Below are 17,289 nucleotides of genomic sequence, written 5' to 3'. Positions count from 1 at the left end.
AGCTAGCGGTCACATATATCTAGCGGGTTGTACTGCATGCTTTGGAATACTTGCATAGCAAAGGTGTCATACATAGGAGTGTGAAGGCTATTACCATTGACAGGTACAATTCGTATGTCCCATTGGCCTCCACAACTCTCTTTCTACACAGTTGTAGGAGGCCAGCGCTCGTGAACAGTCTATATATGAATTAATATACTCCAACTTGCTGATGGTAATTGCCCCATGTATTTCAGTCCAGAAATTCTTGAATCTGCATGGCTATTTCTCAGTGACTGTAAAACTAACCTGATGATTTTAATTTCAGTTAAAATTCGGCTATTTTTCAGTGATTGTTTCTGAGACATTATTATTATTATAACATTATTATTGTTGTTTGTTTTTCTTTTTAGTAAAGTGCTTTGAGCCCACTTTTAATGGTGGGGAAATAAACTATTAATAATAATTTCTACTGTGTGGCATTTAGCTATTGTATATCTTTCTTTTTTAATCATGAGCTTCATTAGCGGTCCGGTGGCGCACCGGTTAGCGCCTGTCACCAAATGAGGGTTAGCTGCCCAGAGTTCATTTCTCGTCTCGGGCACACTGTTCTTTCTCTGCAGGTGGCATCTGTTGACAGGGCTGGCTGCCTTGCCGTAATATAGCCTCAGTTGCTGGCACAGCGTAAAACATCAATTCCCACCCCACCCCCCACACCCCCCATGAGCTTCATTGAATCAATTAAATGTTGTGTATAACGTCTTATGTTGATTGCAAAAATGAGTTTTAAAAATAATTTTAAGACTATAAAAAGTTTTAAATTTATGTTACCTAGCTCTTTTTAATTTTTGTGTCCTCACAGCAGAGTTACATTTTACATTCTTTTTTGAAGTGGGATTCAAATAATTTTGTAATGTATTTAATTATCATTTGTAAACTTGAGTTGTAGTATAGTATATGAGATTTTAAGATACGACCACAGCTGTCATTAAAAAAAAAAAACTATATTCACTGATTTTTGTGGACCAATGTTGATACCATGCAGTTGCCGACCAATAATTAATAATAAACTGTTAAAAAAAACAAAAAACAAGTGTAACGTATATAGGTTCTCTTTTGAGAACGTACCTATATAGTTTTCGATCCGGCTTTGACTTCGACCAAAAAGGTATCCTCTTTGCTTTGACTTACCGTGGACACGTAAATATATAACTATATCTTTGTATAAACTATATATATAACTCGCTTAAATTTACGCTTTACTACAATTACTATCCTCCATTTATCGAGAAAAAGTGGCAAGTTGAGATTAACTAAAGTGCACTTTCATTGATAAACAAATTAATTAAGACCAAATTAACTATTATAAACCCATCAGAGCCTCTGACGTAAACATCAACGCGGGGTCTGTCCTCCAAAAGGGATATGACCGTCATTTTGCATGTCACGTGATACGCAACAGGAACGAGCTCAATTTATGTCGTACTCTGCACTGTAATAAACCAAACCAAATGATAAAAGATAAATATTCAATATCTCGCAGGAACTTAAAACAAACTTGAATTAATATAAATATTTTACCCAATCAATTTCGATTCTATTTAGAGTCCGATCCGGTAAAACCCTCGTACCGGTAGAGGTCTCACGTTATTGTGCGAGAAGTGCTGACTGACTTTGAGAGGGTCAATGAAGTGAACGAAGGCAGAGTTCGGTTGTATATCCTCAACATGGGGAATATGATGTATGCGTATGTAACGCATCCAGATACCGCTCCAGATATTAAAAATCCTCCCACTTTTAATCCATTATTAGGATTTCCAAATGGACGAAAGGAAAGAAGTGAGTTCTAAAACGCTTGTGATATGGTTTTAGATGGTCTCGATATAGGTAGTTTGTACTGCTTTTATTTCATACATAATGAGAAAAGAGGTTAATTTCCAATATTTTTGAAATCTTGTATGAAAATGGTTTTAATTAAGTACATTGTTTGCTTACTTACAATAAAACATCCAGTATATTAAAAGAATAAAGTTTACACGAAGCCGATTAGTTATCCTTATAGTTGAAGGTGTGTTTTTCTGCACTCATTGTAGATACTCTTATTCAATTCTTTGGCTTAAGTGTGCAAGTGTTGCAGCATTTCTTTTCATGTGGCATATAAAGGAAGGATTTAATTAGATTTTTTACTAATCAGTTTATTAATTTACGTACCTGTTAACTTTGATACAGGAAAGTTAAATGTTAATAGAACATTTACCAGCAGGCCTGAATTGGTTTCCATGGCCACTTTAAAGAGTGTCTCATTAAATGTGTAATTATTGCAGCCATCGAGGCAACAAGGGAAGAATTAGATCGAGCAGCCGTGCCATTGGACAAACGAGACTACTGTGTTGATTTCTACCTAAAGTATTTGCGGTGTCGGGAGCAGGCATTTCCATTTGTGAAGTCCTCTTGTCATCATGAGTGGCATGAGTATGACGTCTGTCAGTATGAAGAGTAAGTGCTTTAATTTGATAACATGAAAAACGAAAAAGGGGTTTAGATTAGCATTTAATAACTTACAAAGATATCTTTGTATCAATTACTCTTAAAAAAAAAAAGTTTAGAGAACTAGACCTGAGGTATGATGGGTAAAACAGCCAGCTTTACTTGCATGCTGGTGTCATTAAACGATCTTTGTTCTTTTTTCCCAATCATTTTTTGACAGCAGCACAGTCTGTATTTGTGCTTAGGACTTTCAGGTTCATAAACAGTTTAGATCTTATCTTTTTTTCCAGCTTTGTGCTGCGCATGAAAGAATATGAAAGAGAAAAAAGACTGAAAGAAAGAGCCAAGAGGATAGAAAAAAGGAGAAAGCAGAAGATGTGAGAGAATAGTGTTCATCATTTTCCATTATATGGAACCTTCTGCAGCTTCTCTTCTGTAGTAGTAATGGTAGTGCCGCACTTTACTGTTTTCCAGATACTTTTAGAAACTTTTAAAGACATTTAAGCAGCATTCTTATCCACACACTCCACTCCTGTTCAGTCACAGGCCAGCACAGGCATCATAGGTTTTTCATTACAAATGAAAGTGCCAATGCCAGATTTTAACATCTGTGAAAAGATTTGTGTGGAATGAAATTAAATAGATTTTCATGTAATGTGTGCAAGAAAAATGTTTATATACAATGTTTCTGGCATATACATTATGCTGAGCACCTTCCTGTGTTTGCATATTTGTAATTCTGTGGGCAGCAAATGTGGAGAGTTGTGTTGGCTCTTTTTTATCTTGTGTTACCTGAATGAGTGAAGCAGTGGGGGAACATCAATAAGCTGTTTTTATTATTATTGGCCAAAGTTCCCACCATACAATCAAACCTTTAGATGACCATTTGGTTAAGCCAATTGGAAGGATGTATGTCATTTTATCAATCTATAGTTATCACCCATGAAGGCTTCATATTCTGGTGGAAGGTTTCTGGCTTGAGGCCTTCTCAGGTCTGTGGCTGGATTTATCAGGGAAGGTAATGGGGCTCTTTACCTTTAGCTTGGACTTGACACTGAAAATAATAAAATTTGTAGTGTATTTTCCCATTTAGAGGAGAGCTTGATTCACTGAACATAAAAAACATAAGGTAAACAAGCTGTCAGTTCATGTAATAAAGCAGCCACAAGAAGGTGGGGAATTACGGAATTAGCAGGAGAGGTCACTTTAATATGGATAATATTTCTTGATTAATTTTACTAAATATTTCTATGCGATATTGATAAACAAGCTTTCAAATCACAAATGCAGAGAGAGCACTCAGCTAGACTGTGTCCTGTGTAAAGTTATTGATGTTCATGCCCCAATGTCTTGACATCTGATACTCTCATCCAATTGTATACCTTGGTATTCGGAGCTCCACGTAGAACTCCATGACCTGAAGTACACTCTTTAGTGAGCTGAGCATGAAGACTGGATTACCATCCGCAAAGTAATCCAAATCACTTCGAAACAACACACTGCGTACACACAGCCAAAACAACCTATCTTCAGTCCCTGATAATTGACTACACCTCTTCCAAAAAGCTGCTTGACATCTGCAATAGAATGAATTGACTTATCACAAAAACACTACTGCCTACCATGCTTCACAGCTACCGCAAGTTTTCAGTGACATTTTCACTAGTAATATCTCACATTCAGTCATCCCTAGACTTGATATCAACATCTGTTGTGATGTTCTCCTGGTAATGCTGTGATGTTCTACTCAACCAGTCTCCAAGGCTGATGTAAAAGTGATCATAAATATTGTTAATGTCAGTTTGTCAATAAGTGTTTTCCCATCTTTGTTTAAAACTTGCCTGGTAAGGCCATTTCTTAGGAACTCCATTCTTGACATTAACGTGTTCAACAACTACTGCCCAGTTTCAAGCTTACCTTTTCTCTTAAGATAATTGAGAAAATGGTTTTGACACAGATTTAATTATCTGAAGTAGCATGGTTCAACTCTAATTGATGGATTCAGACCTCGTCTTGGACACACTGTTCTTTCTCTGCATGTGAGATCTGTTTACAGTGCTTGGTGCTTTCTGTGATATAGTATTAATTTTCCCATCCTCCCTATCTAACTGGTATTACCCAGACTGTCAAATGTCAAACATCCTTTTATTTCTAGGGTGTCTCCCAAGGCTCCGTACTTGGCCCCATTTTGTACGCAAAACCACCATCATGCATCCAGTCTCCTCTTGTTTCTCGTCAATCATATGCTAATACATGTAGTCCGCTGTACGGCTGCACCCATCAGATGGCACAGAAAACTTAATGACAAAACAGAGACCCTCTTCTGCTTGAGAAGAAGAAATCGGCTATTACTCATCAATCAGTCCACCCAGGTACATCAAGGTGGGTGACACCAGCAGCATGTGGTCCATCTAAAATCTTGGGTATATTGTTACTGCAGACGTGACCCTTGAATGACAAGATACAGCAGTCAACCTATCACTAGGTCTTTAAGATCTGTCATCTACCACATTCTCTCTACATGCACTGCTACCACTCTTGTGTCTTTATTTTATCCTGGCTTTATTTTTATTTACTTGCAGGCTGCCTTGCATACCTTCCAGAAAGTACAGAACTCTGCTGTTTTGAGCTAAAAAATGGGACCATGTCACTCTTCTCCATTGGCTACACATCTTTTCTCACATTCAGTACAAACTGTACTGTCCTATTTCTCTGAACTTCTCTTCCCTTACATCCTAGCCAGACTACTTAGCTCTTTGTCTGATGACCATAATTATGCTTTCAATCCTGCTCCCCAGAAAACCACATAGAGTCACCAGATTTTTAGTTACTGTGCTGCAAAACAGTGGAACTTTCTTCCCTTACGTATTTGCCATCTACCCACTTTCAAATCCCTTAAATGTGCACCAAAAACACGTCTTTTCAATAAGCATTATTCCATACACCGATCAACATAGTTGTAATTGTAGTCAATTGACTAGTCCATCTGCTTCTTCTGTAGATTTATGATACTCTCAATCCTTACTGATTCTTCTTTGTGTCCTTCATGTTTGTCTTTTATTACTTGTCTGCACGGTTCTACTACTTGTCTTAAGTGTTGAGAGCATGCTCCTTCACAATTGTGATAAAACACTAAATAAATCACATTTATTATTGTTATGGTTGCCGTTGAATGCACATCTACAATTAAAAGGGGGAAAGCCCATTACCCCCCTCTCCATATTCCAAACTTAGAAAGTAGTAAAAATCTCCTGGGCAAAGTCTTGCCTTGATACTTCACAGGCATGCTTAGTCTTTGTGCTGTGTCCTAAATGTTGAAAATATGCACGTGATTGGCTCGCGATTCCAATCTGCACTGATTCAACTGCTTTCATAATGTCCATTGAAAGTAGTTTCAAAAGACAAATCATTTGCTTTGTTTTTAACATTGTTTTCAGAATATTTCATCTGAACACAAGTTTACATTGTTATTATACTATTAAGGCAATCAAACAATTATTCTGTTACAAAGGACGGATAAAACAACAGCTGTTAAGTGATGACTAGGACATGGTTTAATGTGTGCAGGGAAATGAATTCTGGAAAAGACTGCAAACTCTACACATAAAAGCGATAATCACACTTTTATCTAGACAATGCACATTTATACATTTGGCAAAATGAGCTGCACAAATATATAAACATCAACAAAAGCATTATGCAAGATACATATATCTGGAACACTTTGCAATCCAATTTGAAATGTAGAATAATAAACAAAGTGTAAATGACTGCTTTGTAAAAATTAACATGAATATAAAATACAAAACTAAAAAATTATATATACTTTTTACATATCTCTTACAAATTTATCAAAAAGTTGTGACATAAAAGGTTAAGACTCTTTTCAAAAGCAGGTAAAATATAAATAGCAGAAAGCCATAAAATTGGAAGTGGTTTATAGATCATGAAGAATTTTTTTTATGCGGCTTTTCTATTCATTTTTTTCCAATAGCTGTGTTTTTTTACAGGTAATGAAATTGTTGAAAACTATAATAAGACGTGTGGAAACATAAGGCTCAGAGCAGACTGCAAAATATTACAACCGAACATTTAGTGGTTAGTTTTTAACACATTGCTCATTACTGAAAGCACAACACCTAAATTAAGACTGAACTGTCAAACTTGAGGGTGAAATATTTTACCCCTTCCCTCACATAGCAAGTTTTAATCATGACAGAACTGGGTATATCTATATGAAATATTCTTCATATGGTTCTAAAGAAATTTTATTCAAGCATAAGCAGGATTTGGGTTTATAAAGGATTCAGAAAGTATTTACACTAACAGAAAGTTTGGCTCTTGTTTTTCTTAAGAAGTAGGTTGTGTAGCTTGAGAATTCGCTTTTGTTGTTGTTCATAGGCTTCAGTTTAAAAAAAAAAAAATCATCTTTTAAGTGTTCATAAAAATATGGAGTGCCTAACTAAAGGCATTGTAATGGTACAGTTTTACAATTAATTTTAAAGCTATAAATTCTATTCTGGGACACACTACCAGATAATGTTGACGTATGCACCAAAAACAGCAGATGGGATTTGCATCTTGTCATGATGTTTTAGTGCAACAATGTCACTATAGATGTATGCTAGTAGTTACACATGTGAAGGCTTGAAACTGTCATCAAAGTCCATGTCTGAAATTGATCTTGTCTGCTTAATTTTCTCACAGTTATTATCATTAATATATAATCAAAATATGAATAACTTAAAGCATTCATAATGCAACTGTGGCAAATGGTAATCATTCACTGGAATATGGGGAAACCAACTCTGTATATTAAGAAAGATTTATTTTTAGGTGAGGAAATGATAGAAACCTTTTCACTGTTAAAGCTGCTAAAAAGTTTGAAAAGAGAAAAATATTCTAAAGCAGGAACAACTTTGGCACAATTTACTTGCCATGCCCATTTTTCATTCTTGTGGGTGGCCGATTTTAAGATTTGATGATTTATAATCTGGTGATGAAACATAATCATTGGAACATGTGTCAATGAGGCCATGAAATAACTGGGGAATCTGCAAAAATGATTAAATTATGCTAACAGAAGACTTTTTCAACTGTTACAAGTGATGACAGATTTTAAGACTTAAGTTTCAATGAAAGTGTAAAGAAATGCATTCAAACATAAAAGTCAAAAGTCAGCATAACTTCAGCCATAGTAACAAGCTTGCTAAAACACATGCCAGCAATGTGTTAATAGCTTTTCATAGATGTTAGAAAGACCAATGGTTGAGAGCTCTATAATGCTAGTCAAGATAACCCCAAAAGCACATCACTCTCACATCCATGTTTTTCAATCACACAATGATAAATATTTCAACACGATTCTATGATTTCTACATAAGATTCATAAAGATGAATAGCCAAACACAAAAAATCATTCAAATTTGAATAATAAATTATAAAATTAAAAAAGCGCAATAAGAGAAAATTGAATGCTGTTTATATCTTCATACACGAGTTTAACTTTTTTCCTAATCTTGATTATTTAAGTATGTTAATGACTTGTCAGAAGAGCGAATTTATGATTTGACTCAAGTTGTAAATGATACAATATTCAAACACCATTTTCCTGAAAACTTCTGAGTAGGCTATTAATGGCGTCACACAAACCCTACCTCTCCTTCACCTCAAAAAAGGGGAAAAAAATGTAGCTGCTTGTTCTCAGCTGTATAGTTTCATCTTTGATGCCTCTAAATAACATCAGCTAGCGAAAATAATAGTCCTCACACACAGCTATAACTAAGAAACTTAAATGTTTAAAGTAAATTAGCATTAGCTTCTAAAACACTTATGATATATTGAATGCTTTTTCACAGGCTGGCACTGTAGCATAAAATACAACCATCTTGATTATCCACAGAAATTGGTGATCGGAAGGCGGACATTTTCTTGTTTAGATGGATTTTTTTTTTTGCCTGTGTATACTTTCTGATTCAGTTGGACGATATTTGGTGCATTCATTCCCTGAAATATTTTTTGACTGCGCTGGTACAATGTCTTGCAAATCACTCATATAACAATGGCAGTAACTTTCAAATACATGTTTGCAGTCTTTGATGCTTACTCATAATACCAGGGGTCACAGTGGTATTATATAATTACAACACACAACCATGATGGAAAACAGAATAATATATCATCTCTTACAACAGACTTGAATGATTACAACAAAAAAAACAAAAATAGAAAGTGTCTTGGCTGAAATGATTCTGAATAATGTAACAACTTTTTGGAAGGGTGCTTTGTAATGTTAAATCCCATCATTTGATTGTCTTGATCTCTTAATGGAAGCTTATAAATTGATGTCCTTCACCTTCTCTATGCAAAGTTCATTAACTCTCTGGTTACCTTAACTGAAAAAAGTAGTCAGAGAAATTTGGTGGTGCATCCATCATTCATTGCAATTTGACCTGGTTTATCAGCTGTTTGATAAATATTTGTCTTAAAAAGTAACTTTTTTTCCAAAATTGGAATCTTTAAAAAAAAAAAAAAAATACTGTTCTACTAATTTAAATGAATCTTGTTTAAGGTTGCCAGGAAAACTGCTGCATACTGTAAACTTTGTTGCTTAATAAGGTGTAAGGTCTTAGAAAGTACACCTACTAACATAAGCTCAGCACAAGGACCAGAAGTCCACTACATAAGAAAAAAGGCAGGTGGGGGAAGAGGCTTAGGTGAAGGCGAATTGGGTCACTGGGCATCAGCAGACCATGGCAAAGCAAGTAAACAGAGAACTTCTGATAAAGCAGATGCCGATCTTGCTTGAAGTGCGATCATCAACTGGACTTCTTCTTCTTGCTGGTGACACCATTAGCAATATGGTTTTTGTGGTCAGGTCTTGAAGGCTTTTTGTATGTCTTGATGTAGAAGTGTGCAAACATAACTAGAAAGATGACAGCATAAAGGCCAATCCAGTAAACGAAGAGGATTGGGTAGTCACATTCAATGAAGAGCAACTGAGCTGAATGAACCGTCACCAGAATGAACTGTGTCTGCAAAAGACAAAATGCAACTAACCTGCACACAACTCTAGAAGACTAAATTGCCTCAAAAGTATACAAAGTACAACTAGGGACAAAAACAAAAATAAAAAAAAAAAAACCAACAAAACTCAAGGGTATACTAATTAAAAGAAGCCAGATCTCTTTACATCAATGACCCTATACATAATGTCTTTGCTTAACATCTAAAGTCTAGGTCTTCAGTTTTCCAGGTTGAAGATTCTTTTATTTGAATTTCAGGTGTTAGAATGATCAAGAGACTAAGTGCTGACAGATTATTCCAACTAAGCATGGCTAAATTTATTTCAGGCCTGTACTGTCCATTCAAAAGAGCTTGATTTGGTACAAGGATAATCTTCATAAGCCTGATGTCATAGATTGTGGCTACTTACAATCTGCATGGATGTCATGTATTTTTTCCACCACAAGAATCTGCTGAATTTAGGGCCCAGAGCTGACAATCCATAGTATGTATACATCATCAAGTGAATAAAGGAGTTCAGCAAGGAGTGGAACGTTCCAAAACCACCTAAACAATAGGGAATAAAGAAATAAACTTTGAGACAAACATAAAAAATGCCCCCTAAAAATATGATTAAACCAATCACAATCATTACTCCTAACAGCCTTTCCCATAATGCTAGTCCTTTTTCACACCTTTTCTTTTGCAATATCATGTTACGCTTAGTTCTTGTTCTTAGGTTCCTCTTTGCGTTTTCTGTACTTTATTTTCTTTTAAGGTTCATATGATATTTGTTTTCCTGTCCCTTGTATGCTGTCCATGTTTCGTTCTTGTTCTTAGGCACTAAGAGCATGCTCCTTAGGATTGTGAGTTTGCGCAAATTATTATTAAATGCAAATTTATGGTAATGATAAGGGTGGAATAATAATCCATGCAATAAACCTGCATGTTAGTTTAATCAATCCATCAGTGAATTTACTGCAGATGTGTATGTTACATGAATAAAGGTCTGCACAAACCTGGAACAAATTTAACTCCAAACCACCATGAGATCGGCATAATGCCATGGTGAAACACATGCAGAAAAGAAACCTGGTTAAACTTTTTCCGCAAAATGAAGAAGACCTGCAAATACAGAAAAAACATTGAGAGACAGTAAAAAGGTGAAAGGAACATTCAAGTGTAAGCTTCTCTTAAAGCCACATGATTTAAAGGATTAAATCTTATCTTTAATGGCTGATAACATACTTTGTCCTTCAGCTGCTATATAACACTATCTGTTATACTGGACTGAAATATGCTAGAGATATGTCCTATGAGACTGTACACAAGAAAGAAGGGAAAAAAATGAGCAAGGAAGAATGCAAATGTGTATTTTATATTATGAGTAAGCATTATTAGATCAAAATGTAAGAAATCTACAATACGAAGGACAAATTTACTCACAGTATCTAAAAGTTCTATGAACTTTGAGAAGTAGAACCACCAGCAAACTCGTGCCATCTGTAACAGATAATGTAATTATATACAGTTTAAGTGAAATGTTTTCTGTGCTGAAGCAATTAGTTCACACTATATATCTCAATACCCCTTAGAGCAGGACCTGGGCAATTAAAAGGGGCCGCATGAGAACTGTTCTTTGAGGGCCGGACTAATATATAACTCAGTATTGCGTACCCAAACTAAGTATACATAGTATATATACTGGCGGGTCCGGCCGGCCAGAGACATGCGGCCGGGTTTGCCCACCCCTGCCTTAGAGGGTGACAGAATAAAGAATCTTGAACTGACATGTAATAATATTTCAGTGGTGTTAAAAGCGCAGCTGTATTTTACTTTATGCCTCAAGAAAATTTTAGCAAACAGAATGCCTTGTATCTGAAAGGATTGGAGTTCACTGTGCTACAGTAGGTCAGATATTCATAGGTTAAAAAAAATTTACACACACACACACACACCAATATTATTATTTTTGGATGTAACATTACACAGAACTACAAGTCCAAAGATCACACATAGTTTAGACAATGCTTTAGCAGTATTATGGTTTTAACTCCTAGGTTGTAACATCCTGAAAAATGATTATGGTGGGTTACTTTTGTCTGCATATAGCAAATGTACCACATTTAACAAAATGCACATCAAAATTTGCTTGCTTACCCTCAGTGGCTGAGGTGTGTTGGAATAGTCAACTGGCTGACAACCTAAGCTGTAGCCAGCGAGCCATCCTGACAACAAGAACTGCAACATAAATTACACATTTTTGGGTGGCTGCTTGTCTTGCCTCCAATGTTTATTTATGTTTATTCATTAAATTTACCAAAGCAGCAAGTGCCTGCATATTGTTTTTTGTGGGCTTAATTTGAAAAGTAAGGGAAACATGCAAGTACTTTTTTCCTGAAAGGATAACTGGAACTGACTTTTGTAGTTAAGCATTTTTCTTGGTTCTCTTCAGCCCATGCAACTGCCACTACTACTTCTATCTTGTCACTGAGAAAATGTATGTTCTTTTTCTTAAGCGCTAAGAGCATACTCCTTAACAGTTTGAGTATGCACTTTACAAATTTTGCATTATTATTATATGCAATCAGTTTAAAAAGCAGGAATACAAGCATCAAAAAAATGCATAGACCCACCTCTACAAAGCAAAATGTGGACATTCCAACCATGGCTAAGTTATATACAAGCAGGACTGATCTCATCTCCACTGGTTTGCGACCCTCCATGATGCGAGGGCCCAACAGCACAAAGACCACATATGCTATGCAAACCAGCAAGGTAGGCAAAGGAGACTGCATTAAGAACCAGTCAGCCACACGAGGATCTGTGAACATAAAATCAAATTTATAAATTTCAGTATGATTATAGTTAAATTTACTATCGTTTACATGGTTAACATTAACATGTTTAAAAATCACTGGAATCAAATGCTTAGGAAAAGAGGAGGGGAGGCTACTGATGTATGGTGGCGAGTGTACTCGACTCATTGTCAGTTTGAGGAATGCTTCCACAAAGAAAAATCAAGGTCTGATCTTTCTGGGAAGGTAAACTTCAGCAGAAAAAGAAGGGTCAGCTATGCACTAGACAGGGTAAACCCCTTACAGTTCATTGCCCTTACAGCCAATAGCATATGGATCCTTTACCCTAGCTTTTATTTTTATCTGATTGAAAATCCTATTCTATCACTTATCCTTGTTGGGTGTTCATTAGTGATGACTTTGTACACAGTACTCTACATCTTCCTTCAACCTTTCTTTGGGGAGTGGTAAAGGCAAGACCTGTACACTCTTGGCTATCATCTTTTGCTTCTTATCTGTCACCATTTCTCTCTCTCTCTTATAGCTTGGCTAGTCCTGAGGCTTTGAAACACTCTTAAATCATTTAAGCTCATATATTTGTAACCAGGACGTCTACACCAGACTCTTTGGTTTGCTTTACAGATCATATAAAATATGGACTGGTTGGCAAATATAATCATTTTTATTTCATACTTTGTATATTTTATTATAAGGATTAGTTCAAAATGTACAATGTACTGATCATATTAAAATGTACAATTCAAATTAAGTACATGAAGATTGATACTCTGGCCAAGGGTGGTAAATGATGGACCCATAAATGCTGCTCACACACACACACACAAAAACTGCCTGCCAGATATTTTTGTTCCATGGCTTACCTGCATTTTTCTCAATCGCTTTGTCATATATTTTTGCAGCCTGAGTGATGTAGCTGGCCATGTTGAATTCTAATTACTATAGAATACAGGCACTGTAGGCTAGCTGAGTTTTGAAAACTGCAAATCAAAAGAGCATACAATTAATATCACGTTAATGTTCCTTCTAGTTTTGGGGCAATCTTTCTTTCTGAACGTTTTCATAAAACTGCTATACCGCAAATATATGCGTCATACATCTTGATTACTGGACCTTACGCATGAATCTGTTTTAAAAATACCGAAAACCTCCAAACAACATAAGCGGGTGAAGTGCCTAAGAGTGCAAATGTATGATGCGAGCCAGACTTTGATCTCTCGTCACATCGTGGCGATCGACTGAGGTGAGGGCGCTAACTCGACCAGACCTGTAACATGTTGTGAACAGGCCTCATGTTGCATCTTTCGTTACTTTTCATATATGTCTGCCTATAATCTTGAAAAATTTTAGAACAAAACTTACAGCTCGGCGAATGGAGACTGTGATTATCATACTCACGCACACACAGCCGTATTGCAAGCTTTATAATAAACAGGATGCACTATCGTTGACAATGCATTATCATATATATATATTGGATAATGTTAAATTCTTGATTTTTTAAAAAAATATTTCTATCATTTACACAAAACGTTCACAGAAATCGAAGGTTACTAAGGCAATAGCTGCTTCAGTAACCAAGGCTGACCCCAGATCGTAAGGTCACAGCACCGATCAGCTCATCACCGTCCGATCAGAGAGCATGGTCTGATGACAATCCCGGTGACAGCGAAGGAAGTGTTTCTTCTCTAAAACGATCTTAAGGAATTTGACATTTAAATATTATGTATCACACATTTTTATGTTCTTGCAATAGGGCTTTCTACTGAAAGTAATAGTCTTGGCTCCGTAACACTCACCCGGCAACTGTCGGTGTCGCGTGCACCGATGTCTGGGGATGAATGATTGCTTGGCATGGTCTGCGCATGCGTTTCATGAAAAGGTTCATTACCGCTTGTAGGTCATTTCCTCTGTGAGGCGACGTGAGTGTACACAGTGACAGTAGAGTCTAATCGCCAAACGCTCACGCACTGTCGTCCGAAGCTTGTTTTATTGTAATGAGATTTTTTTCTTTCTTTTTATTAGTTGTCTAGTCTCTGCCAACGAAACCATATCGCTATATAGACATGTAAAATGTTCACAGCATATTTTATTGTGCAGACGACGTACTCTTTAAACTTACCGCGTTTCGTTTCGCTGATGCACATTTAGTCCTACTTTCACTTTTACATTTAAATTTTAATCGATGACCTTTTTGCAGGCTTGTTTGCGTCGAAGAGAAGGAACACTAAAGTATTACCAGTGGTCATCGCTAAGAGACAAAACAGCCACGTTTCTATTTCCGCTGTGCGCATATTAATAAATCGGCCATAAAACAGAAAAATAACGCTTTCTCAGACGAAATCAACCAAATAAAAATGTGCCTTGCAGCATATATAGGTTGTCGACATAAAAATTTATTTTTAGTCACTTTGTGTTTTGCCAGATACAACCACTGTACTCTGTGAAATCTGTAAGTTCTTATATAGACAAAACTGCTTACGGTGATGAACAAATCTATAAATAGCTTACTTAATAAAGTGTAGTGCAAATATTTGGATGCGCTTATCTTAAGAAGAACGAATTCGTAAGCAGGTAGCATGCTAGGTGTTATGCATAGGTACGAGCGTCCTCGATCCCTCAGGGCATGCGCTCTGTAAGTAAAAAACGTTTTCCCTTAACGAGCAACCTGCGTCATAACCACTCAGTATTTTTAAGGTCACCAAGGATGATGAGATAGAGGTTTTCGAATTCAAGATCGCAAACTTCCTGAATGCAATGAAGTCCCGATCAAAGCAGGACATTCTGATAAAGGTACATATGCCCGTATAACGAGACCCAACGACCTATATATAGTGATTATCAACGACTTCTCGAGGTCGGCGCTTAAGGCCACAGTTCATTTTTACAGGTCACTTATAAAAGAAGCCTACATACACTGAACATTCTCTTTGCACATCACAAATCGCAATTGAATTGTTGTTTCAAAGTTTTGTTCGCCGATCGCAAACAGACGTGGTAGTGTGCTTTCTTCGTTTGATAGCATTTCGCGGATGTTTGATCGTCTGCTAAAGAATAACTACTCTTCAAATCTAAATAAAAATAACATGAAAAACTATACACACAGCCCGTTATAACGTATGTTATACATAAACTTATGTTCTCCTCGTTGACACTACCCACAGATGTGTTGAAACCTTTGCTATGGATAGTAACTGCCCATTCTGTCATGATATTGAAGAGTCCGAACTACACTTTGTTTTTATTTGCCCGGCCTACAATAGCATTCGAGAGAAATTCAAACCCATTAATTTCCGTAGATGGCCTTCTATAGTTTTGAATTAGCTATGTTGCTTAGCACTACAAATGCTAAAATTCTATCCAACCTATCGCTATTTGTTTTTAAGGCATTTCAAATTTGTATGGATGTATGGGAGTCCGTTCATTTGTTCGTTCCTTGTATATAGTCTCTATATATTTATGTTGTCTTTATAAATATAGATATATTATAGTCTATATGGTGTTTCTCACTATAAATATATCTTTTCTCTCTCTTTCTCCTTCTGTCTTTTTACCTCACTCACTCCTTCCTTCCTCCAATCTTCTTCCAACCAGCGTCTGTTTCGTCACCCACGCAAAGGAATGGGTTCTGCAGGTCTTCGCCTTTTCATTTGTGGACAACGTGACCTTTGACACGAGCAGCTGTGATATGCTGGTGTGAACGGGGTCGTCAACAGGCGCTGCTGCACGTGCTGAGACCTTCGTAGTGAATCAGCAAAGACAAGGGCGCGTTGTGCGTGACCTCAAGGTATACACGCACCTGGTGTCCGGAGCTTACCTACACAACAGCGTATGAAACCGGATCTGAGATGAAAGTGTGGGTGCACCAGGCGATGTCTCTCTCATCTCACAATAGGTCTTTAAGAATGTAATTCAACGATTACTTACCTTGTCCTCGGCACTGCCAACATCCTCGTCGTATGTCGTAGTCATCCACACTGTAAACTGTAGAAAAGTGTCTTAATTTAGCTGCCATACCTATCTACAGTAATTTGTTTTAGGCTTGCAGGGCTTCTGCTAAGGCTAAATTCTTTGGGGTCCCAGGGAACCCTTCTTCAGATTTTAAGGGGTCCCTGTTCTTTGCCCAAATTTGAAGGGGACCCCATTGAAAAAAAAACAATGCGTACTGTACGCAATTTTTTGCGTAAGCAGAAGCCCTGGGCTTGGATGCCAGGTAAAAAAAAAAGACATATATAATGCAGAATAACCTAAGCTGTGTTTTAGGTTTTTTTCCTTTTCTTTTCAAAAGTTTAGATTGCAATTTAAATAAACCATATTTGCGTAAACATACTCGCTATCACGCACACCCACATACACATCGTGGACGATGAAATGAACATCAGTACTATCATGATGAATTTCAAAATTACATCTGGAGACTTCCTCCAACTTTTGTTGTTTTTTTTTTCAGCGAAAGTTCTCGCATTGAGTCATATACCTGCCCAACTAATCATAATCATCGTCGTTGTCTGTCGTTGTCGTTGTCGTCATCATCATCATCCCCTGACTGGTGCTAGCTGATCACCCAATAACTGACGCTAAATAACGACGCCGGTCGTTGAGTGGACACCCGACGAGATGGAGGAGCGGCCAGGGTGCGCAACTCGTGACGGTCTGGCGTGGTGTTAATCATTCCCAGTTGATAGTATACATATCTCGTTTCGAAATTCCGTTTTTCAATAAATGTACATTTTAAGAGATATAATTGTACATATTAAGATATACAGGATATAGCTGTACAAAGAGATAACATCGCTGGAGTCTGTATTTTAAATGTGTACTTTTCCTGCCATTCTCATTTTTCTCTGTTCAACCATAATTTTTTATTTTTTGTTTAAACGGTCTTTTGTGTGTGTTTTGAATTCCATAATATAATGAAAATGTTAACAATCATCCCTTCGTCATATATCGACATTAAGCTTGTTTTGTTCACTCCTACGTCGTTAAACCGTCAGGTTGTTTT

General features: G+C 36.7%; 2 protein-coding genes across 6 annotated transcripts; one reads left to right on the top strand and one right to left on the bottom strand.

Moving 5' to 3' along the window:
- The first annotated feature begins 1,621 nt into the window (after positions 1-1,621).
- Positions 1,622-3,182, top strand: LOC112573735 (NADH dehydrogenase [ubiquinone] 1 beta subcomplex subunit 7-like). Its single transcript, XM_025254320.1, has 3 exons — positions 1,622-1,818; positions 2,304-2,475; positions 2,757-3,182. The coding sequence occupies exons 1-3, from the start codon at positions 1,707-1,709 to the stop codon at positions 2,845-2,847; spliced, it is 375 nt and encodes a 124-aa protein (XP_025110105.1). The 5' UTR covers positions 1,622-1,706; the 3' UTR covers positions 2,848-3,182.
- Positions 3,183-5,997: 2,815 nt separating this feature from the next.
- LOC112573733 (elongation of very long chain fatty acids protein AAEL008004-like) lies at positions 5,998-14,218 on the bottom strand. Of its 5 annotated transcripts, none has more exons than XM_025254315.1 (8): positions 14,087-14,218; positions 13,151-13,267; positions 12,108-12,295; positions 11,632-11,712; positions 10,918-10,974; positions 10,491-10,596; positions 9,902-10,038; positions 5,998-9,500 (listed from the first exon to the last, which is right to left on the bottom strand). In XM_025254315.1, exons 2-8 carry the CDS (start codon positions 13,209-13,211, stop codon positions 9,285-9,287), a joined length of 846 nt encoding a protein of 281 aa, XP_025110100.1. In that variant the 5' UTR covers positions 13,212-13,267; positions 14,087-14,218; the 3' UTR covers positions 5,998-9,284. The 5 variants fall into 5 exon arrangements, with proteins under 5 accessions (XP_025110100.1, XP_025110104.1, XP_025110101.1 ...); XM_025254319.1 differs by lacking the exon at positions 14,087-14,218 and adding an exon at positions 14,023-14,043; XM_025254316.1 differs by lacking the exon at positions 14,087-14,218 and adding an exon at positions 13,876-14,016.
- Between the last annotated feature and the right edge of the window lie 3,071 nt (positions 14,219-17,289).

This window comes from Pomacea canaliculata, linkage group LG10 (assembly GCF_003073045.1).
Source record: "Pomacea canaliculata isolate SZHN2017 linkage group LG10, ASM307304v1, whole genome shotgun sequence".
Taxonomy (NCBI): domain Eukaryota; kingdom Metazoa; phylum Mollusca; class Gastropoda; order Architaenioglossa; family Ampullariidae; genus Pomacea; species Pomacea canaliculata.
The sequence above is the reverse complement of the archived record's forward strand: the minus strand, read 5'-3'. Positions and strand labels throughout refer to the sequence as shown.